This window comes from Electrona antarctica, assembly GCF_951216825.1.
Source record: "Electrona antarctica genome assembly, chromosome: 16".
NCBI classification, from domain to species: Eukaryota; Metazoa; Chordata; class Actinopteri; order Myctophiformes; family Myctophidae; genus Electrona; species Electrona antarctica.
Window position 1 is genome coordinate 13,271,222 of NC_136797.1, and position 24,710 is coordinate 13,295,931.

A 24,710-nucleotide genomic window follows, 5' to 3' on the forward strand; every position below is an offset into this window, starting at 1 on the left:
CTGGTATTTCACACAGGTGTTGCCAAATAACTAATTAACTTGCCAGTCAGATGCGGATGCGCATATGACATATCTAGGTCATATCAATTTAATCAGCAGAGCAGTGCTGCTTCTCTCTATGAGTCTGCACACACTGACTGACCAGCTAAAATGTATGCCTACTTTAAAACATAATATGACAAACCTTGGATTAATTCTTCTGAAAACTAGCAGCAAGCACAAAGTAAGTGATTCACACAGGTGGGCAAGCCGGGCATTATTGGATGCAATGCGCGAATTAGTAGCCTATTTATTTTTTAACACGCAGCATCCCTCTCTCTCTCCCTCTCTCTCTCCGCGCGTGCCGCGCTCACACACACATAGACAAACACCCTCTCCTCCTCTCTCTCTCTCTCTCTCTCTCTCTCTCGCTGTCGCGCACTGTGCGCTTCGAGCGTGGCGGCGGCCGGGTGTCGCCGGCTGCGACACCTTTTTAATCTGGTGTCGCAGCTGCTCCGTTTGCTCCATGGCTCAGGCGCGCCTGGTGTGTGTGTGTGTGTGTGCAGTGTGTGTGTGTGTGTGTGTGTGTGTGTGTGTGTGTGTGTGTGTGTGTGTGTGTGTGTGTGTGTGTGTGTGTGTGTGTGTGTGTGTGTGTGTGTGTGTGTGTGTGTGTGTGTGTGTGTGTGTGTGTGTGTGCGTGCCTGTTTTTCTGTCTGTCTGTCTGTCTGTCTGCGGTCCTCTGTCTGCAGCTAATCTCGCATACTACTGTAAGTATATGCAAGAATTATGACATTTTTGTGAATTCAAAGGCAGGCAGCAATGAGGCTGATTGATTCTGGACACCACATTTCTGTCGCCCTAAACAAGGGGACAACTGGTGTCCGGACAACTGGTCTCCGCGCGTGCCGCGCTCACACACACATAGACAAACACCCTCTCCTCCTCTCTCTCTCTCTCTCTCTCTCGCTGTCGCGCACTGTGCGCTTCGAGCGTGGCGGCGGCCGGGTGTCGCCGGCTGCGACACCTTTTTAATCTGGTGTCGCAGCTGCTCCGTTTGCGCCATGGCTCAGGCGCGCCTGGTGTGTGTGTGTGTGTGTGTGTGTGTGTGTGTGTGTGTGTGTGTGTGTGTGTGTGTGTGTGTGTGTGTGTGTGTGTGTGTGTGTGTGTGTGTGTGTGTGTGTGTGTGTGTGTGTGTGTGCGTGCGTGCGTGCGTGCGTGCGTGCGTGCGTGCGTGCGTGCGTGCGTGCGTGCGTGCGTGCGTGCGTGCGTGCGTGCGTGCGTGCGTGCGTGCGTGCGTGCGTGCGTGCGTGCGTGCGTGCGTGCGTGCGTGCGTGCGTGCGTGCGTGCGTGCGTGCGTGCGTGCGTGCGTGCGTGCGTGCGTGCGTGCGTGCGTGCGTGCGTGCGTACAAACTTATCTTTGTACGCTTTCAGTGCTATTTGGCATGACAGTACAGCACAGTATGGTACAGTACAGTACCATATGGTACAGTACGGTACAGCACTGTATGGTACAGTACAGTACGGTATTACACATTGCACTTATTACACTATTACTACACTATTACACTTATTACACTATTACACTTATTACACTATTACACTACTATTACACTATTACACTGTTATACTATTACACTATTACACTACTATTACACTAAACACACTTATTACAAAATTAGACTTATTACACTATTTCAGTTACTAGTATCTCTATTATTGTGATGCCATGTCCTAGTGCCTGATGGGTCAAATGTAATCTACTTCAATATTTCTATAGTTGAGTCATCACAAATCTTGCAGCACACAATGCATACACTGAGTTGTCTTTACCCGGATTTGAACACACAACCTTGTGGTCCAACGGCGAGAGCTCTACCAACTGAGCTAAGGGGACACAGTCAGTTGACTCATTCTAAACTGTAACATCATTCAGTATTCATATAGGTATTAGGTGCAGAAGAAGTTTCACAAAACCGCAATTTTCATTGGTTCATAAAAACATTTTTTCACTTAGAAAAAATGTGCTACGATTATTTGTCCGTATAGGTCCAAAGTTCACGTGTAGAAGTTTTCGTGCATTTTGAGCAAAGATTCTGGGAGGAGTTACATTTGAACTGTTTTTCATATAATTCAAAATGGCGGGTTATCTAAAGGTCAGAGGTCAAAAGTCAGAACACGAAAGTTGTTTGGCATGAGGAGACACATATGTGTATCAAAGTGTCATTGCCAACGGTCAAACGGTTCATGAGATATGCACGTTCAAAGTTTGCAAGTTTGCAAGTTTTGCATCAATTGAGTGCTATAGCGCCACCATTTGGCCAATCATGATGGGCTTCGCATAGTCACCGTTTGGCATGGTCCTCTATCATGTTGACAAGTTTTGCGAAAACCGACTGCACGGTTCAGTCAGAACAGCTATTTTTGGCAGAAGGAGAAGAAGTACTGATCATATAATTCAAAATGGCGGGTGATCTAAAGGTCAGAGGTCAAAAGTCAGAACACGAAAGTTGTTCAGCATGAGGAGACGCATATGGGTATCAAAGTGTCATTGCCAACGGTCAAACGGTTCATGAGCTATGCACGTTCAAAGTTAGCATTTTCAATTGAGCGCTATAGCGCCACCATTTGGCCAATCGTCTTGGGCTTCGCATATTCACCGTTTGGCATGGCCCTCTACCAGATTACCGCGTTTCGCGAAAACCGACTGCACCATTCAGTCAGAACAGCTATTTTTGGCGGAAGGAGAAGAAGAAGGAGAAGAAGAAGGAGAAGAAAAATAAACACAAAAACAATAAGTGACCAAAGTCACTACGTGACTTCTTGGTCCCTAATAATAATAATAATAATAATAAACTTTATTTATATAGCACCTTTCATACATAAATGCAGCTCAAAGTGCTTCACAGGTCAGAACATAAAAATAGCAATAAAACACAAGCAAATAGTTAAAATGATAAAACGATGGCAATTAAAGAACATAAAAAATAAAAGCGTAAAAACATAGAAGAAAATAAAACATAACATGCAGCAAATCAGTCAGGGCAGAGTAGAAACTCGGATATTAAAACTCAACTAAAAGCAAGAGTGAAGAGGTGAGTCTTGAGTTGAGCTTTAAAAATCTCTACAGAGGGTGCATGTGAGTGTCTGAGCTGCCTGTAATGGTAGTTTTAGTTTATTCCAGGCCGTTGGCCCATAAAAGCAGAAAGCTGCCTCGCCATATGTTTTTGTGGACATTTTTTTTGGCACTTCCAAGCAGTGGAGGACCTGAGGGGGCGGTTAGGAACATATCTAGGTAGGCAGTCACAGAAGTAAGAAGGTGCAAGACCATTTAGGGATTTATAAACAAGTAAAATAATTTTAAACCACTGGGAGCAAATGCAGTGATGATACAACTGGAGTAATATGTTCTCTCATCTTAGTTCTAGTTAACAATCTAGCAGCCACCTGCACGGTCGGGTGTGGAGGTCTTTATGCCTGCAGCGAGCCTAGCTAGAGGTGTTGTTTTTGTTTCATGTCTCTATGAGACTATCCCCCGCAGAGACCCGGGTTTGGATAAGATTAGGACTGGCTGGGAGGCCGAATTGGGGATCACATTTTCAGACGAGTGGTGGGAGCAGGCAACGGAGAGGGTTAATTCCTCCTCCTCCTGTGCTAGGCTTAGCCTCATTCAGTTCAAAGTTCTCCACAGAACTCATTACAGTAAAGCAAAATTATCTAAAATATATCCGGGCGTGACGGACAGTTGCGATAGATGTTCACAATCACCAGGAAATCTGTCCCATATGTTCTGGTCTTGCCCCAAGTTGTCATTTCTGAGGTGCTGGAGGGGTGGTGGTGGGGGGATTCAGATTTTACGGGGGCCAGTTTCGAATTGCAGCCATCCGTAGGTGCCCTTTGAGAGCGGTTTTGAAGGAGTCAAGGGATTCGCATGTCTTAATGACTGTTATCACCGGAAAGATTAGCCTCCAGGATGGAACCTAGGTAGGTAATTTCATCTTTACGTGTGATAACATTGTCACCCACTCTAACCAAGAAGCCATTTGCCTTGCTGAGATTACAATTAGATCCAAAGAGAATGGATTCAGTTTTTCCCAGGTGTAAAGATAGTTTGTTATCAGCGAGCCAGGTGCAGATTCTACCGAGTTCAGAGCTGAGGGCATTTTCAACCTGCAGTTTGTCCCTGTCCGAGACCAGCAGTGCCGAGTCATCTGCAAACAGGAACAAGTTGCAGTCACAAGCTGAAGTCATGTCGTACATATATTAGGAACAGTAGAGGCCCTAGTATGCTTCCTTGTGGAACGCCACAGCTCACTGGGAGGGGGGGGACAGTGTTCCGTTCACTTCCACCATCTGTTCTCTCCCCTCCAGGTAGGATTGCATCCAGCTCACTGATGTGCTATCGAAACCAATTGCTTTTAGCTTGTTAACCAGTATGGAGTGGTTCACGGTGTCAAAAGCCTTTTGGAGGTCCAGCTATGACCATGCCGCAGTATTTGCCAGCGTCCACCTCTTGTTTGATGTGGTCGCTCAAATAGAGAAGGCATGTGTCAGTGGAGTGGGATGTTCTGAAGCCAGATTGGAACTCGTACAATAATTTATTAGTGGCAAGATACTTTTCAACCTGTTCATAGACTATTTTTTCCATCACTTTCGAGATGGAGCTTAGAATAGAAATAGGGCGGTAGTTGCCGGGGTCTAATTTACTCCCTTTCTTGTGCAGGGGGGTTACTTTGGCCAGTTTGAAATCTAGGGGGACCTGTCCCTGTTTGATGGAGAGGTTTACTATGTGGGTGATGATTGGAGCTATAGAGATGGCTGAGTCTCTGAGAAATGTGGAGGGAATATTGTCATGGCCAGTGGCCTTGTGGGGTTGGAGGGCACTCAGTTTCATAAGTACCTCATCAGTTGTTACCATAACTAGTTTAAAATCGTCTTTACAAACACCTAGGTTTCTGTAGAAGGTGTTAATGTGCTCTACACCAAAGTGGGAGGGCAGATTGTTAACCAGCGTTGTTGCTATGTTTGTAAAGAAGATGTTCAAGTAGTTGGCCACATCAAGCTTGTCAGTGATGAGAGTGTTGTTCGCTTTAATGTTTATGTTTGAAAACCTGGTTTTCAGTTTCTGACTACAGCCTAGTTGGTTGTTGAGTAGCTTCCAGAGCTCTCGAGGATTGTTTTTGTTTTCCTCAGCTTTATTATTAATAAAGTTACTTTTGGCGGATTTGATCATGGCACTAACATTATTTCTTAGCCTGTTTCGTTGGGTTTTTAGGTTGTCCAGCTGAGGTTGGAGACCCCTGTTGAAGCGCTTGGCAAGCTTTGACTTGCATTTTAGAAATTCAGAGCATTTTTTGTCTCTGGCATTCGTTGCAGTCATTATGTCCGAATTCATCCATGGCTCCGAGCGGGTTTTGACCCTGATGGTTCTCAGAGGAGCCATGTTGTTCAGTACTGATGTAAATTTGGTTTTGAAGCCAAGCCAATAGCCAAGCTTCTTCGACAAGTGTGCTGTTAAGCTCATCAGGACCAATCCAGACTGAGACCTCACTAGAGTAGGTTTTGAGGTCCCTTGATATGACTGCTTTGTGGCAGCCAGACTTTGTTTTTTGTTTTTTGCGGGTACAGAATATCATGAAATGATCACTAAGCCCGCATACAATAACACCTTTCTTGGAGATTCTGGATTTGTCCGAGGTCAGAATGAGATCAATGACAGTTTGAGTAGAAACACACACTCTAGTGGGTTGGGTAATAAGCTGGCTAATACTATGCAGATCACAAAACCTACTAAATGATTTGAAAACAGGCGCCTCTTTACGCTGTACGTCTGTATTCAGATCGCCCATCATGGAGTTGGTGTGCTCTGGTGGTGCAGATCTCTACTTGGTGCAAGATATATAGCCTAATATATTGGAAATCATTACACATGAGGGTCAAGAAATGAGCCAATTAAGCTCTTACAAGCTTTATCTCTTTATATATAAGTATTTGAATTATTTATTTATTTATTTATTTTTTTTTTTTGTTTTTAAAAAATAATAATTTTATGTCTCTTATTTTACCCCCTTTTAAGTTGTTTATTAATTATTTCTGTGAACGTAACCATGTGATCCCTTTCTTTGTATCTTAGTTATGTACTCAACCTATTGGTTTTATACCTGTATATATGTTGTGTGTATCTTAGTTATGTACTCAACTTATTGGTTTTATACCTGTATATAATTTATGTTGTTTGTATGTCTGGCCTCGTGGGGAAAGATGGTGGGTGGGTGGGGAGGATTGGGAGAGTTGTGGGAGAAAATATAAAAACAAAGAGTTGTATTTTCTTTCTGTGAAACTTGCATAATATGATGTCATACTCTTTGAATAAAATTTGTTTTAAAAAAAACAACAATCTAGCAGCCGCATTTTGAACAAGTTGGAGTCTGTCCATTGATTTCTTTGAAGACAATGATTTATTGTATTACACGTTTTCTGAAATTGTACATTGAAAAATTTGCAAATAAAATTGAGGCTACATAACTTTCCAGAATGAAAATGGAATTAAATTAAAAAAGTCAACATTCTTATTTCATTTTGTTTATTATGTTAGTCTCTCTCACACACACACACACACACACACACACACACACACACTCACACACACACACACACACACACACACACACACACACACACACACACACACACACACACACACACACACACACACACACACACACACACACACACACACTCTTTGAGTGAGGGTACTTTACTTAATTTGAGTGTGCCATGCAGGGACTCATTGAATACTCATGGGGGTGCTGTTGGTGTTGTTATGACACGGCTATGACCGCTCCTCGAGATTAGTCGCCGTCCGTGACGTCCACTGACTTTTGTGTTGTTATTGTAAGGTGACCCACTGACTCCCTCCTCCACTTCTTGTGCCAGTGCCACTTGTGTGACCCTCTAAAAAAAGTTCTGTAGTCTGATTTACGTACGAAGGACATTAAACGTAAACTGCCTAAAATAAGCCAAGGTTTGTTTGTAAGAGTAAAAAAATGCATAGCCATGTGCACAACAAAAGGCGCAGATGGCGCTTTTTAATGCAAACAACTAGCCTACCCTCCTACACAGCAGGACAGAGAACCAGGCCCAGAGCAAACACTGGATATAAATGTAAAAAGGACACTAGGACAGTACCCCAGTCAGAGAGTGTGCGTGTGTGTGTGTGTGTGTGTGTGTGCGCGTGTTCGTGCGTGTGTGCGCGCGCGTGTGTGTGTGTGTGGGGGGGGGGCATGAGGGGAAGAAGCCATGGCAATTAAATTAATCCTTACAATATCTATCGGCCTAATGTATTAGAAACAGTGTCCCATTGATTGATGAAATATGATTAGCTTCTGAACATTCCAACTTTTTTACACTTTTAGGTCCGGTCTGACTCTGGGAGGGTCCGGGAGTCGTGCGTCATCCATCTCCAATGTGGTTATGGGAAGAAAAAAACAGAAGAAAGAGAAAAAGTGGTCAACACTCCATCATCACCACCAGACAGTCCTGCTGTGTGTTGTCCAGGAGGAGTAGGAGGTCACCACCACCTGTTCGCTTCAGTTTCCTGTATTCTGATTGGCGAGAGGCTTTCGCATGCTCCGCCCCGCTCACAGAAAGACGCAACCTCAGTGGACGCGTTGCACGCCACTCACAAGTGATTCGGTAACGCCCCTCTCATCAGTGCCCCGGCCCCCGCCCCCCCCAGCAGGTTGTTAGTCCAATTTGATCATGGCGTGCCCGCGGCAGGGGGCTTGCTTTCTGCTGCCCAGTGTTTATAATACGGCTTCCGACGTCCAAAGACCACCAGTAACGCAGCGGAATAGTCGAGAACGAGTCAAAAGTTGACGGGAACTTTATAATGTCAACGGACACGGACCTGTACTGGATGTCATGATAAGAGCCTTTGCAACATTTTAAAACTGCTGGGTTGTTGTCACTGGAAGAGCTTACCATCATGTCTTTGCTGTGCGTAAGGGGTAAGTTTTATTTTAATGTCATTTACTTTTGCATCAAGTGCGACGACCCTACAAGTGGGTTGTCGTGGTTTAAATGAAGTGAAGTTTGCGTGAGTTTAGAGTGTTAAAATCAGTGCAATCTCACAAAACAGGTTATGGACTGACTGTGCGAGCTACACCCCTATATGGAATTAAATAATATTTGTTTTGCGTGATTTATTGGTTTTCAAAACGTTGTTCTGTTCTACCGTATAATTGCAACCGTCAGATAAACATAGGACGACTGTTATCTTATTTATCATAAAAGCACCAACCCCGCAGTCAAACCTACCAGCTGTTAACTGTGCATGGCAGCAGGGTTTTAAGAAAGATTATGTTAGCGAATATAGCGACCGAACCTAACTGTAATTCTACAGGATAACAGTAATAATAATAATACAAATAATAAACGACATTGAATTGCCATAAAAGCTCAATTTCTGCCTGACCAGATAAGACCAACAGCTTTTCTATTAACTGACATAAAACGTTAAAAAAAAGAAACATCAAAAAGGAAAAATGGCAAGACCCTCACAAACAGTCAGTGGACCTGTGAATGAATGTTCTCTCAACTTATTTGGGTCATTATGGCTATTTTAATAAAGTTGTAGGCTTGCAGCTTCTTCATCACACATATTGTGTAGCTGTGAAGTACAGTTTCCAACACATGTATTGCTCCAGTTTTAACAGAAACAGACAAGAGATACCAACACTTCCTTTGAAAGTGTCCCATAGGAGGCCTCAAACACAGTAAACGTGTTGGCCGTTATCCTCTTCCATACCTTCCATAATTTCTGGGCAGTGGTATGAAACGTCCTTTCATTTATGTCGTGTACAGGTTTATATAATGTGGAGTGAAGTGTGTTTTTGATTGAAAAATGTATTAACAGTTTGCAGAATTACAGTACATTTCAAGCACAAACTCAATACAAAGGCTGTTAACTGTGAGTGGACGACCCAATTAAGCATTACACTTGTTTCCAATAGGGTCCACAATGTTCAATTCATCAAAAACATTTAGAGACGTACAAATAGACACTTCTATATAGACAGAACAGGAATTCATCATACATACTGCATAGCCATGTTTATGGCAGACCAACAGGTAGGCCTACAGGACAGGTTAGCATCTTCATTGTAACCACTTTCAACCTATTTTGGGCATGGCAAAATGTTTGAAATTATTTCAAAGATTTTAGATCTTTGACTAAATCAATAGCAGCATATCTATTTGGCATTTTGGCTAATAGATTTTTTGCTATTTGTCGTACAAGCCTTCCTTTTATCTTTTAAGTAAATTGTTGTTCTACAGCATTTCCATTTTTCCAAAATTAATCTACATACTGTAGATTAATGAACATCTTAACTTACACCTTTTATATTCTCATTCCGCACTTCCCAGTCTGTTAAAGGGTGTAAAAAGCACAATTAATTCATTTCATTTATGTTTATGAATTGCTGTACATTCCAGTAATAAACCTGATAGCAGGCATGTGCACTGCAGCATGCTGCTTACCTGGATTTGGGAAAATCACCAGAATGTATTGTTTGTTTTACTCCCAAATTTCAATGTAGATAATATCCACTGTGCGATTGGCTGATCGACAGGTGGCGTCCAATTGTCTTGAGTGTATAGCTAGCTACAGTAATTCTCAAATAACAGAATAGGGGGGAAAAGGGCATTAGTCCTCTCCTGAGACCAGCCTCTCCTGAGACCTGGTCTCAGGAGAGGACTAGATCTTTGTCAGACTTGTTTTTTTCAACCGCAAATTGGACTCCGTCTTGATTCTTGGCTTGTTCTTCCTTTCTTGACTCTTAAACTCAACTGAAATGGTCTTGACTACAGCCTTGGCTTATAGGAGTCAGAAGGCAAAGAGACAAGTCAGGCGGCTGGATGCAAAATTCTGCTGCACAAAGCGGAGTTTAATAGCAACATATTAATTAGGAGTCAGTCATTGTGCTGAATGGGATCCTCCACCAGAGAGCTTGCACGTAAAACATCAATTTATTGATTACTATCATGCCAACTGAAAGCAGTTGGGCTGTGTTTGTTAGGCAGCCTAAACATAACAGTAGACCTCAGCACAGCTCAGACGGGCTTTTGCGATTGGCTCATATGACTCATCCCTTCCACCTGTATCACCGTGACAATGTTGTTTATTTATTGGTAGTAGTAGGGGGGACAGGCTGATCGCCATGGTGATGTCTTTATCTGGATGCCCCTCCAGTAGTACACGTGTGGGAGAATCCCCCCCCCCACGCACACACACAAACACACACTGTTGATCAGGGCAGGGCTGAGTGGAGTCGGTGGACAGATCCTGTGCTTGCATGGATCACACACACCGATGCACCAGTAGGGACACTGGTGTTACCTGGTGTTGTATATTGTTGCTGTCGGGTGCAAATCTTGTATGTCCAGATCTGTTAAATATATGAATATTTTTCTATTTCTGCTGAATGTTCACTATCATGCAATGCATGACATGCCCAGAAAAGAGAATACTAGGTTTCATGTGGTTCTTCATGTGGTTTTATATCGTTTACAAACTTGCGCGGCTAAGAGCCCGAGCCGTTGTGTGACGGGGGTCTTAGTCAGAGCGAAACATCTTTCTGGTGAAAATGTTTGCCCAAGTTGGGCCCAGGCACTTCTGCCCAGCTATTGGAAGTGGCATTTGGTTTCTTTATTGAAGGCAGCCGAAGGCCATAATGCAGCCAACCAGTGTTGTCAGTGGTCAACACTCTGAGAGTAGGAGGCAGAGCAAAATCAGGATACGGTGTGGGTGCGGTGTGAAATATTTACTCGCATTGGACATATGTCTTGCAGTCTACACTACAGTACATATGAGGATATTAATATCAGTCTAATGGAACACAGCTGTGTATTTCACCAAAGGTTGTTTGGTTTCACCAAAAGCTATGGTTTTCACTTCAGTGCTCCTAATCTCTACTGCAGCAGGTTTCTTGGGACTTATATTAAATTTCAGCAACTGACGATGGATCAGTCCATCTTTAGGAAGACAATGCAGAGTTTGTCTGCTGGCTGTCCGACAGTCAACAGTGGCACACCTCCAATGACCGGATGAACTAGTCATTTCACTTAACATCACATCACAACACAACCCAAACAGTAGTAGCGCTAGTTAGTTAAACTAGAAATGAGCCTTATGCAAATAATTCCCAGTGTGACTTGACTTGACAGGAGGAAAATTCTGTGTGGCTTCTTCTTCAAAAGCTGGAGAAATGGTGGGGAGTTCCAGTCTCATACTTGAATCACTTTTTTTGTCGTTGCCTTTTACCCCTTTTTCTTGACAATTTAGTCATACCAATTAATTCCTCACCACCCACATTTGTGTGTTGTCACTTCTGTTGTATCCTACTGACTCACCTGCCAGCGAGGAGCCACACAGGGAGGATGTAGAGCCTTCGTCCTACTCCCCCCGCCCAACACTCCCTGCTGACAGGTGCCCCCCCCCCCCCAAGCCCATAGGAGTATGTGCAGTGCCGGTGACAGATATATTTTTCATGGTGGAGCCTTTTCAACTGACAAGTTGACAACTGAGACTCGCACAGTGTGTGTCATAAAAAAAACATTTTGAAATTGGGTGAGAGAGAGACAAGTTCACTACAGTTCTAAAATAATTGAGACTGAGAGATAAGCTTTGAACAAATGCCAGAATAGTGGTTGAGCCTAGTAGTAGTAGGCACTAGGCAGGCAGTAGTAGTGGAATTATGAGGGTAGAGCGAGAGAGAGAGAGAGGGAGGTGGAGAGAGGTGACGCTTAGAGATTGTAGCAGTAATTCCCTGGCCATCTGTTGCATCCTCCTTGGCTCTCTGACCACAGGCTCCACCTCATCAGGCCCAATGGCCTACTGCACATGCAGTAATACATGCACACCATTTGCCTGGCATGGCCAGACTATTATCACTGCGTGTAGATTATTAGTCTGGAACTTCGGTGTGGGAGATTTATTTCCAAGTGTCGGTACTCGGTTACCAACCGATTCCAACATCACAGCAAAAAAAAGTCTCACTTTGAATAAAGTAGGCTCTGTTTGGTCACCCAAAACTCTCTGGTGAGTGAAATGTAATTCAAACTGAGGAGTACTGCCAGACCCATCTCCCAGGCTAACACAGTAAACACACCATTGTCAACATGAGGAATGTGACCTCACTTCCTAGTACTGTTCCCGCTTCCTGCATTTTGGGCAAATGTGCCCAAAATGTGCTGACCTCATCACATTTGTGATGACTGCTTTGGGCGTTTTTCGTGCAAAACTAATGCTTGGAATGGATTCAGAATCATGAACACACACTAGTTTGACATGTCACATGCTACTTAAAGCATGATTAAATTTGGAAAAGTTTGCCAAACGGTGCCAACACAAACATTAAACGCCATTAACAATAAAGAGACGATATGACGTAATGAGGCACATTATGACGTAACAGTTCCCTTCATTGTCAATGGCGTTTACAAAACAAACATTGAACTAAAGACACATTAAACCTGTGTATAGGAGGGGCTGGCTCCCCTCAATAACACAAAAGCACGGCATGACATCATGGGTCCTGTCCAATTCTGGGTGACTGGCTCCCCGGCTAAGATGAGGGGTTGCGTGTACCGGTGGAAAAGTGATACATGTGCATACTCTCTATTTCCTGCAGCACTCACAGTATATTTAAGCACATTATGATGATATTACCATCAGCAGCACAAATATAATAATGAATGAGGTTTTGTTATAGAAATAGTGGTGAGTCACCTGTTGCTTACACAGTGATTTTGATAAGGAAACAACCACCTGACGGCCGGGGAAAGTGTGCAACTTAACTTAAGATAAGCATCAGTTTCCATAATGGCCCCTGCTTAATTTATTGCCCTCCGTGCTGTTTGCTGCTGCCTCCCTGGATAACGTCATGCAAGCTGGGACAAATAGGCCATCGGGCCAACTCGTACGTCCCAGTGACTACGAGTGAGCCAAGTGGCTGGAAAGCCCTCGATGGAAACACTGAAAACTCACACGCTCACACTGTCCTCTCTCCCCATTTACAATGGCTGATTTTCCACTTCACATTGAGGCATGTGTAAGCGGGAAGTTCCTAGGTCCTAGAAGTGCAAGTCTTTTTTTCCTGTTCTTTTTATGCACACACGCAGATTAGACACACCAACGGACCGACATGCAGAAACAACGGGCGAACATGCGCTGTCCCTGTGCTTGCGGTTAGGGTTAGGTTAGGGTTTGGTTAGGGTTTGAGGTATAGAGCGTCGCAGTCCCGCCCCTTACCATGGACCAGGAAGTGATTCTCCGTTCATTTTCCTCAGACATTTCAGAAAGTATTTATTTAAAGACGTTTACGCCGCGGACAAAGCCAACTCGAGTCGTGACAAATCATGACAACAAACACAATTTTTGGGGCCGAAAAAATTATTAGAAAGAAGAGAAAAACGGCAGGTTACAACACTTTTTGTTGTTGTTCTTCTTTGTAATTATTTGTTTGGTCCAAAATATTGTTTGTGTTGTCACGACTCGAGTTGGCTTTGTCCGTGGCGTAACCACGGTAACCGTCTTTAAATAAATACTTTTGCAAATGTCTATGGGAAAAATGCATTGGGATTCATTTCCTGGTCCATGGTAGGGGGAGGGACTGCGACGCTCTATAGGTTCTCGGTCTAATGACAGTCGGGCCAATTTTATGTCTAAACTAAAGCCTGTACCCCACCTCTAATGGTCCTGACACACCATTGACACCAAGTTATTGTTGGTACATCGATATCCTTCATGAGCCTTCATGCTCACTGGAGGTCAGTGGAGGATGGATGACACCTATTGATTTTTCAGCTCCCTCGTGTCCTGATAGTTGACAGCTGATAGCTGACCCATAAACGACACATTCCTGGTACTGTAGGTAGGCAACCCAGCCTGGTGAAGATCTGCGTGGAAGTCGGGAATGATGCCAGAACAATGCTGACCGTTATACCAGTCAGACTATACCCACTGTAATCGTCTGTCTGTCTGTGTCCCTTTTTATGCGCTGTGGAGAATGTCTGAAGAGTGCAATCTGACTCTGGAAAATGGAGTGATTAAAGGCCACGTCCACACAGACATTTTCAGGTCTATCTGCAATCGTTTTTAATCGTATTGACATTTTGTCCAAAACGGAACCGGAGTTTTGGGTTTTCCGAATATGCTACTGGTATCTTCTGGCTGTTTCCCTAGAGCTTGATGTACAAGTACACCACCTGGACATGATTAACCCTAGTTTAACCTAGACTAACCCTAACCCTAAATGCTGACTGCAGACAGTGCAGAGAAGGGAGGCAGACGGCAGTATTTCTTATGCATCAGCCAGGGATTTAACCCATTTAGGCCCGACTAAAAAAAATGTCTTCTAAATGCTGACAGTTTTCTGAAATACCTATGTTTCGTTATCAGTGGTGCTCAATATTTCATGTCATTCCATGACATTCCCCAAAAAAACATGTAATTGGCCACCGACCTCCATCTGAAAATACGTTGTTCCAGGAACCCCCCCAGAAGCAAAGATTTGAGTTAAAAACATTCGCTCTGAAAGAATATATATTCAAAGATTTGTGCCGCATTTTCACGATAAAAAAAAGAAATAGCAGATCTACAAGCTCGTAGCGCGGCACTCGGTGCCGCGCTACGAGCTTGTAGATCTGCTATTTTTCAATAGCTAAAGTATAACATAAGGCCTAAAACACCAAAAGGGGTTCCCGTTCTGTTAACCCCCAGCCTCCCAGTCTCAGGCCAGACACTCTTAACCACAAGGCCACTGAGCTATAGGGCTGAAAAGTCTCAACAATCGGTCTAATCGGTGCACCCCAGAAAAAAACATTACGAATTAATTAACGTTATGAATGTATGCATTATGCACTGTGGCTTCAAACAGCTCATGCATGACACCATCTTCTTCACACATGTTTAAACTTTAACCGATTTTGACCTGAGATCAGATTCTAAAAATGTCTTCTAAATCCTGACAGTTTTTTCAAAAATAGCAGACCTACAAGCTTGTAGCGCGCCATATATATATATATATATATATATGCGCGCGCACGCTTGGCTTTCCGTACTTTCCGTATCAGAAATGTTCGTTATAATTGATAGTGAATTTAATGTTGTTGAGGAATGTAACTTAAGACGAGAATCTACAATATAGCTGAATATAGGAGGGACTTGAGCTCTTCAAAAATCCTAAAAACAGCTCATGCATGGAGCTGCATGCCATGAACAGACTCTTTAGTGTCTGTCACTGATGTTTGCCATGGATAAATGGATACATCAGTACCCTGATCTCAAGAGAAACAAAGGAGGGAACAAGAAAACTGAGGCTTCCTCCTATATTCTCACTCATGTTTCTGTTTGTATGGCGTGACTCTGTAGGGCAGTAGTAGGAGCAGAGCCGTCTAGAAGGTGTGTCTGTTGTTTGTCCGGGGCTAATCTCACAAACTGCTCAGCCAACAAGGGCCACAGTTTTATAACTAGTGCACCGGCCTACTCGAGAAGTCAAGAATGACGCAAACGCATGTCCCGGCCACCCGTTTATGCAATACCCGTTGTCAGAGTACCCGTTGGAACCATCTGTATATGGTCTAGGCCAGTGGTTCCCAAAGTGGGGTCTGGGGACCCCCAGGGGTCCTTGAGGGAGTTCAAGGGGTCCCCAGCTAAATGGACCCTTATGGGTCTGTAACTCTGAGAGTGTACAAATGGACCATAACGGGTCCATTTGGTTCCATTTGTACACTCTCAGAGTTAAATTAGCATTGATTTTACAATATAAATTGGAGGTCTCAGAGATAACAATGCCATTGAATGGGGGTCCGTAGCCTAATTCAGGTCAAACCGGGAGACCTAGAGCCGTAGAAATCTTCTCATGGGGGTCCTTGGCATATATTAATTTCAAATGGGGGGGGTCTGCAGGTTAACATTATCATTTTGGGGGTCCTTGACATGAAAAGGTTTGGGAACCACTGGTCTAGGGTCTCGGCTAGTCTATGGCATCATATTGATGACATCAGCGTGCTCTGGGTGAATATGGCGTTTGCGTTATCTTTAACTTTTTGTTTTATAATCGAAATGAAAGGTGTTGCCAAAATATGGAATCATACTTTACCTGATTTGACATCATAGATGACTGATGATGTCATAGACTGGCCACATGACAGAGAACCAGACATGACTTTTGGTGTTTTAAAGCATTATGTTATACTTTAGCTATTGAAAAATAGCAGATCTACAAGCTCATAGCGCAGCACCAAGTGCCGCGCTACGAGCTTGTAGGTCTGCTATTTTTGAAAAATCGTGAAAATGCGGCACAAATCTTTGAATATATATTCTTTCAGAGCGAACGTTTTTAACTCAAATCTTTGCTTCTGGAGGGTCCCTGGAACAACATATTTTCAGATGGGGGTCGGCGGCCAATTACATATAATTCTGGGGGTCCTTGACATGAAATAGTTTGAGAACCACTGACATAGAAAAACATAGGGTTTTTCAGAAAACTGTCATGATTTAGAAGACATTTATAGAATCGTCCTCAGGTCTAAATGGGCTAGACGCTGTTTTGATTTAGTTGTCTGCAGAGGGACGATAAATAGACATGAGATGTAGGTAATGGAAATCATGTCGTTTGTGAGCTCCAGCCATCCAATCCACTCCATCTGCCGTTTCACTGGTTTAGTATACATGCCTGTAACACTGTCATAATGCTGGAGCAGCAATAGCAATTAATCCCCTCCAAAGCACCTCACAATCCCAGAACCATTATTGTATTGTATAGACGCAGAAAAAGGGCTAAAGTCTGAGTAATCTAAAAATCACACCCGTGTGAAGTGAGTGGCGCTCTTATCGTCGTACATCATCATGACTTAACCCATTTAGATCTGAGGACAATTCTACAAATGTCTTCTAAATCCTGACAGTTTTCTGAAAAACCCATGTTTCTATGTCAGTCGTTCTCAAACATGTTCATGTCAAGGACCCTCAAACATGTAATTGGCCACTGACCCCCATCTGAAAATAGGTTGTCCCCAGAAGCAAGGCTTTGAGTTAAAAACGTTCGCTTTGAAAGAATATATATTATTCAAAGATTTGTGCCACGTTTTCACGTTTTTTCAAAAATAGCAGACCTACAAGCTCGTAGCTCGTAGCTATGAGCTTGTAGATCTGCTATTTTTCAATAGCTAAAGTATAACATAATGCTTACAACACCAAAAGGGGTTCCAGCCCAGAATGGCTTAAAATCAAGTTAATCAACACTGTCTATTTGCTCAGACACTGGCGTAAAATTGTCCATTCATTGTCGATGGGAATTTAATGTTTGTGTAGGACAAAGTATATGTACACACACACCATAAGCTGACCAGCTCAGTGGCCTTGTGGTTAGAGTGTCCGCCCTGTGACTGGGAGGTCGGGGTTCAATCCCCGGCCGGGTCATACCAAAGACTCAAAATGGGACTCAAAATGGGACCCAGTGCCTCCCTGCTTGACACTCAGCATCAAGGGTTGGATTGGGGGTAAGTCCCTGCGACATACTAGCGTCATGTCCAGGGGGTGTACTTGTACATCAAGCTGCCTCACGCTACAGAAACAGGAGATAGGCTCCTGCCCTATGGGCCTCATGGCTCGGCAAGGCTACTTACTACACCATAAGCTGGACATAGGGAGGGCCAGCGCACCTCAAAAATGATCGCCACCTCCCAGTTAGCATATTAGCGTTTTTAATGCTGGAGATCGGTGATCCATTGTGTCACGAAAATGGCCGATTTATTACTACTTCCCGGTTCTTCGTGGCCTTTTTTTGGTCATTTTGTTAGCACTGCCGACCATAGCGCTGGAGTCAATGGTGGCATGGAACCGGTTAAACGGGAGACAATAATGTGTGTCTAGGACAGTAAGCATATGCGGAACGTGGGGTCTGAAACAATGAATCTCTTCAGAAAGTCAAATCAATATTCTAAACATTTTAGCCAGAGTTCAATGGTCACTGAACTGACGTTTTGGACTCTACTATAATTACATCATCATCAGTCATCACACAGCGACATCACAATGTCGTCGTCACAACCACGTCCTTTAAAATGAATAGCTGAACACACTGTCTGTCTGCTGTGTAGCTGAACACACTGTCTGTCTGCTGTACTGTCTGTCTTCTGTGTAGCTGAACACACTGTCTGTCTGTCTGCTGTACTGTCTGTCTGTTGTGTAGCTGAACACACTGTCTGTCTGCTGTGTAGCCTGAACACACTGTCTGTCCGCTGTGTAGCTGAACACACTGTCTGTCCGCTGTGTAGCTGAACACACTGTCTGTCCGCTGTGTAGCTGAACACACTGTCTGTCTGCTGTGTAGCTGAACATACTGTTGAACACACTGTCTGTCCGCTGTGTAGCAATCAATTTGCCATATTTGGGGGATCAACAGTCATCGGCATTGCAGATTGGTCAAGCCTTACGTGACATTTGTGTGCATCTGAACCAATAAGTAGCATACACATCGCACAATTGGACTCGTACTTTATAACAGATCGAGACAATTTAACTTGATCTACGGTGTGAGAAATGGTCTGCTGGACGGCACATCTGGAAGGAGGACTGTGGAGACACGGTCATGCTGCAGTAGTAGTGAGGAACGAGGTGTACTGCTTTGGAGGACACAGCGAAGGCAACAAGACTCAGATCGGTGTGAACGTTTTCGACCCAGCGTCTTTATGCTGGAGGAAGTTGCCTCCGGTGACAACCGGGTCGGGAGAACGTCACCTTGAGGTTCCCTCCAGGCGTGAGGACCACACGGCTGTGCTGATCGAATACACCGTCTACCTCTGGGGAGGGAGTCCCATCTGCAACGTGCTTTATGCCTTTGATGTCGACGCTCACAGATGGTTTAGACCACAGGTTTCTGGGGATGTTCCAAAGGCGAGGTACAACCACTCGGCCTGTGTCTTGGGGAAGGTCATGTTTATTCACGGAGGATGGACCCAGCATAATAATAATGACATCTACAAGTTGGACACCACCACGATGGTCTGGTCTTTAATCAACGTCAGAGCAACTCCACCTTATTCAGAGCGTCACTCTGCCACCATCATCGGGACAAAGATGTTTGTATTTGGGGGCTATGGATTGCAGTGGTCTCGAGTTCACCCGGGGTCCTGGTTGGTGGGGTTTCACCACCGGATCAGAGTGTTTGACACAGAGACCAACCTCTGGCTGCACACACATTCTGCATGTAATCATCCTGATGGACGCTGGTGGCATTCAGCCTTTACCCACAATGGAGAACTGTACATATTTGGTGGCCGCAACGATAAGAAGGACTTCAATGATATGTGGAAATTCAATCCTAAAACATCCAATCATAAGACCGCCTGGAATCAGGTTGAGCCCAAGGGGAAAGGCCCGTCTCGGACGTGTAGCAGGTGGTGTTGCATGGTGGGAGATCGTGTCACCTTCTTTGGAGGAGACTCTGATGACCTGTGTGTCTTAGACTTCAGTCTTAGCCTCAAGACGTTATGCAAGCTAGCGGTTATTCAGTACGGTCTGGAGCAGTCTGAACTCCCACACAACATCAGGTGGGAACTGGCAGCCATGGCTAGCAACAGCAAAACAGTGCACTAATAACCATAAAACAAAAACAAAACAAAACAAATAAAATAGTCCATTAAAACAATAACAATCTCTTATCGTACATCATCATGACGTAACATGTCAATTTGCTCGTATACATATGAGGTAAATTCTCCATTCATTGTCAATGGGAATTTAATCTTTATAGGACAAAAATAGGCGATTTGCTCGTATACATATGACGTAAATTCTCCATTCATTGTCAATGGGAATTGAATCTTTGTGTAGGACAAAAATCACACCCGTGTGAAGTGAGGGGCGCTCTTGTCGTCGTACGTCATCCGATTTAAAAAAAAAAGAATATACTTCATGAATTAATTTGTCAACTTACGTTATCTTTTAACTATGATACAATGTTTAAAAAATCACACCCGTGTGAACTGAGTGGTGTAAGGCCTGTCTGACGTAATGAAATCATGTCTGACGTAATGAAATCACACCCGGGTGAACAGGGTGAACATAGCAACCATGCTCATTTTTTCTGCACAGACTAACAAAGCCAGTTGTAGGAGTGGTTTACACCACTCAAAAACCCCTCATCTTTTCACCATGATCATGTAAGATGACAACTGAATTTATGTGATCTGTATATACTGTATATATGCCCCGAGCTGAATTTGTTCAGACACGCATGACGTAAATTCTCCTTTCATTGTCAACTTGTGTGTCGTGTCACATTTGCCTTAATGTTTGTGTAAGACGATAATCTACACTATAGCTGAATATAGGAGGGGCTAGCGCCCCTCAAAAACCTGGATGATATTTTACTCTTGGTTACCTGTTCCTCTACTAAAGTCTGTTTTTAGCACTGTTCTTATTAGGCACACAACGGTGTCGAAAAAAACGTTTCAGATGCAACGTGCTGTGAACTTTACAATGAGGCATAAATTATGCTGCACACATAATGTGCGTCAGTACTATGGAAAATCAATGGGGCATAAATTTGGCTCTACGCATCAGTACTATGGAAAATCTGTTTAAAAATTGTAGTGAAGTAGTGTTTTAAGTATAACTTAAAACACATTTTGCCTTCTAAATCATGACAGTTTTCTGAAAAAAATGTCAAGGACCCCCAAGATTATATGTAATTGGCCACCGACCCCCATCTGAAAATATGTTATTCCAGGAAAGATTTGAGTTAAAAACATTCTCTGAAAGAATATATATTCTTATAAGATTTGTGCTGCATTTTCATGATTTTTCAAAAATGGCAGACCTACAAGCTCGTAGCGCGCCACTCGGTGGCGCGCTATGAGCTTGTAGATCTGCTATTTTTCAATAGCTAAAGTATATAACATAATGCTATAAACACCAAAAGGGGTTCCCGTTCCGACTGGGTTAAAAAATATATTTTAGGAAAGTTTCCCACACACAGCAGCTCAAGAATCGGGGTGATGAGCAGAGGCTGTATTAATTTCAGAGTTATAAAGGTGATCAGCCACAACATGAAGCTATGAGGAAAAGTAGTGCAGCCTATAGGTTATGTGGAGCCTGAGGTTACATAACATTTAGAGCAACAGCTGAATGTAATGTTTTCACGCCAGGAAAAAGAGCATCTTGCGACGTTGCGTTGTTAGCTTTGGGTGTGTTGTTGATGGTGAGTTACAGTACTCGGGGAAAGTCCGAAGGAGTTGCATTGTCTTCATGGACATAGACAAACGCCTATGACAGTGTGCTGTCAGGCTGTGGTAATCACCATATATACAGTTAAGATGTGTTTGTGTGTGTGTTAGGTTGCTCACTGGTGGTGAAAAACAACCATGCTGTTTTCGTGCTCGGACGCACCCAGCCACACACACACATAGCTCCGTAAGGGCACCACTCAAAAACAAACAAAAACAAAGACAAACCAGTACAAAAAAACAAAACAACAAAGACACAAGGCAAAAAAAGGCGGAGGGGGGAGGGGGGGATACTCCAGAACCACATGAGGATGGTGTGTATGTCAGAGGAAAAAATAGAGTCCGCAACACTGGTATGAAAACTCAGCTCCACTGGTTTATTTGACTCAACGTTTCGAAAGAAGATCCTAAGAGATCGAAACGTTGAGTCAAATAAACCAGTGGAGCTGAGTTTTCATACCAGTGTTGCGGACTCTATTTTTTTCCTCTTGTACTGCCTTTTGCCCAGCACCTGGGCTAGAGTGGAGGTGCATGCTCTATTATCTTTGGTGTGTATGTCCTCGTGTGGTACAGAGATGACGTGATGACTCATCAACGCACACGCTTTGTTTGTCTGTATATTTAATGAATTTGTCAGGCCTCATCTAATGTCCCTCTTTCCTCATGGTTAAGCAACGCTCACGCTAACATGACGTATAGCCAGCTTTTCTTTCTATTCTTGGTCCGGAAATGTGCTTGTCTTGCACAATGATTAAAGATGGAGTGCCACGATTTTTTTTCCACCCTAAAACATGATCATCAGGTATAATTACAATATAAGGGGGAAGAACTTTTTCCAAAAAGTGTACAGTATTTGTTAAAATCATGCTTTTATGTGGACACACCCACCAGTTCATTAAGTATGCCTGGTTTGCCTGGTGGGTGGTGATGGGTGGTGATCCACCTGAACTGAATATAGACACATGAAAAACTGGAAAAATAAAAAAATTGTGGCACTCCATCTTTAAAGAAAATGCCAACTTGCTGACCTAAAAAAATAATTATAATAATAATAAAAAAAACTATGATGATGATGCATTATCTTCTGGCTAATAGTTATTTTCTCTTTTTCTTTGCAGTGAAAAAAGCCAACCTCCAAGGATCTCCAGGTATGTAATACGTTTTGACAACCTTATAACCGAAGATTATATTGCATTAAGAATGCTAGCTGTTGTGGCCTTCTTTCACCAATTTGATCATTTGACCTTTTGCCAGATTGCGCAAAAAAAATAATGTCCTATGCTACAAATCTTCTCTGACCTTTTTGTAACATAATAGTTTTCTAGTCTATTACCAATTTTTCCCTCCCCTGCCACATTTCTTTTTGGCAACAGACCACTTATAGTCATATCTAATCCAATCGAATTCTGTCAAGTCACGGGGCCCGGATGACTTGACTTCTTCATATTGTGTAATCCTTTGTCCTTCTACACTGCCCCAGGTGAGCTTAGATCAGTGTTGGCTAAATCCAAATCCCTATCCCCTCACCACCGTAATAAATCCCTCTGGTGTTTGGCCTCGCGCATATTCCACGTAAGCCCTGTGACGTTTCTGAACAGTGGTGGCAGGAAGGAAGTCAAAGGCAACACAGTCTGATCAGAATGGCGGCATTTTGCTACTCAAAGTCCCTGATTTTTCTTTTTTTTGATGAGAGCACACGCGCTTTGTTTGATATCTTTAAGTGTAGCAACTGTGAAAACTAGGCATTCTTCAGAAAGCTGCATGGGACAAGCCTATATAGACCCAGGTCAGTTTCCCATACATTGCTCAGCAGCAGGAAAATCACTGATTCATCCATCCATCTTCAACCGCTTATCCGTAGTCTGGTCGCGGTGGCAACAGCTCCACCAGAGTGTTCCAGACTTCCTTACCAATTTTCCTTCAAAAAGTGAATAAAAACGACCTTTGAAGCAAGTTTAGTGGTCCTAATTAAGTCATTTTACAATTAGTTTCATGCTGAAAATAGCTGATCTACAAGCTCACAACACGTCGCAGGGCTTGTAGATCGGCTATTTTCAGCAAGTGAGCCTTGATGCCGTCATTACGACGGACGGCATCAAGGCCCGCCAAGATACATTTTGTTCGACTAAATTAACTGTACTTTTAGTCCTTTAATCTTATGATATTTAGTCGACTAAAACTAGACTAACACTAAGACATTCCAGGTGACTGAAATGTGACTAATACTATAAATTAAAACTATTCAAGAGACTATGACTAAAACTAAAATCAAAATTTGCTGCCAAAAACAACACTGCATACATGTTGGAAAACACAACTACAATGCCATTGTGGTATATTATTTTTCTGACGTTTAGTTTTATAGTGTGACGTTTAGTTTTCTCGACGGTGCGAGACACAATGGTCTCAAGATATCCCTGCTCACGCTGTGATCCTAGACATAAGCCCTTGTTAACTCACTCTGTCTCTCTCTCTCTCTGCCCCCCCCCCCCCCCCCCTTCCACCTATGACACCTGGCCTACGGTAAACAATCAGGTATAATACTCATTAAGTTGGTGAGCTGCTCTAGGCCAAATGTAAACATTAGTCACTTGTCTTCTGGATCAGAGCCAAGTTGTAAGGGGCAGTGTAAAAAGTTTGAAAGCAATCTCTATATTCAAATTTAAACTTTAACCTGAACTGCTTTATGGCCTGGGGGGTGGGGGTGTTGTGGAAGGAGAGACGTAGAGTTCTTATAATTGTCACAGGGGCTTGCACCGCATTTGTCCTCAATGTTGTAAGATAATAAGACCGCCCCTCACTTCACACGGGTGAAGAAAACTTAGGTCAGGATTTAGAAGGCGTTTTTGGAATCGTCCTCTGTCCTAATAAATTATGGAGTACAGTACACTAAACTTGCTTCAAAGGTCGTTTTATTCACTTTTTGATTCTTTGTTCTTCTGAGTGTGATGTCCTCCACACTCCAGTCATATTTTAATTTGTCAGCTTCACAGGTCGGAGACATTATGTTTTGATACTTTGAGGTGGCAGTCAGGCTCAGCTATGAATACCTCATGATAACGCTGAGTCGCTGACCCACTCCATGTTAAGGAGGAGCAGGACCTGTGTGTGTGTGTGTGTGTGTGTGTGTGTGTGTGTGTGTGTGTGTGTGTGTGTGTGTGTGTGTGTGTGTGTGTGTGTGTGTGTGTGTGTGTGTGTGTGTGTGTGTGTGTGTGTGTGTGTGTGTGTGTGTGTGTGTGTGTGTGTGTGTGTGTGTGTGTGTGTGTGTGTGTGCGTAGGGCTGGTCTATGAATGATGTACACTATGTTTGTATTGCACTTACGCCACACCCTGAATTACAATTTAGACATTTAGCAGACGCTCTTAATCCAGAGCGACTTACATTAAGCAAGAACAAAAAGCATGGGAATACATCACATATATAAACAGCATTTATC

General features: G+C 43.3%; 1 protein-coding gene across 1 annotated transcript in view; it reads left to right on the forward strand.

Annotated features, from left to right (window-relative positions):
• Positions 1-7,766: 7,766 nt before the first annotated feature.
• unc13bb (unc-13 homolog Bb (C. elegans)) overlaps positions 7,767-24,710 on the forward strand; it is a 124,744-nt gene continuing 107,800 nt past the window's right edge. Inside the window, exons 1-2 of the mRNA XM_079524548.1 lie at positions 7,767-7,985; positions 22,392-22,421. Coding sequence (XP_079380674.1) covers positions 7,964-7,985; positions 22,392-22,421 — 52 coding nt within the window. The 5' untranslated portion in view covers positions 7,767-7,963. The remainder of the gene's footprint in view (positions 7,986-22,391; positions 22,422-24,710) is intronic.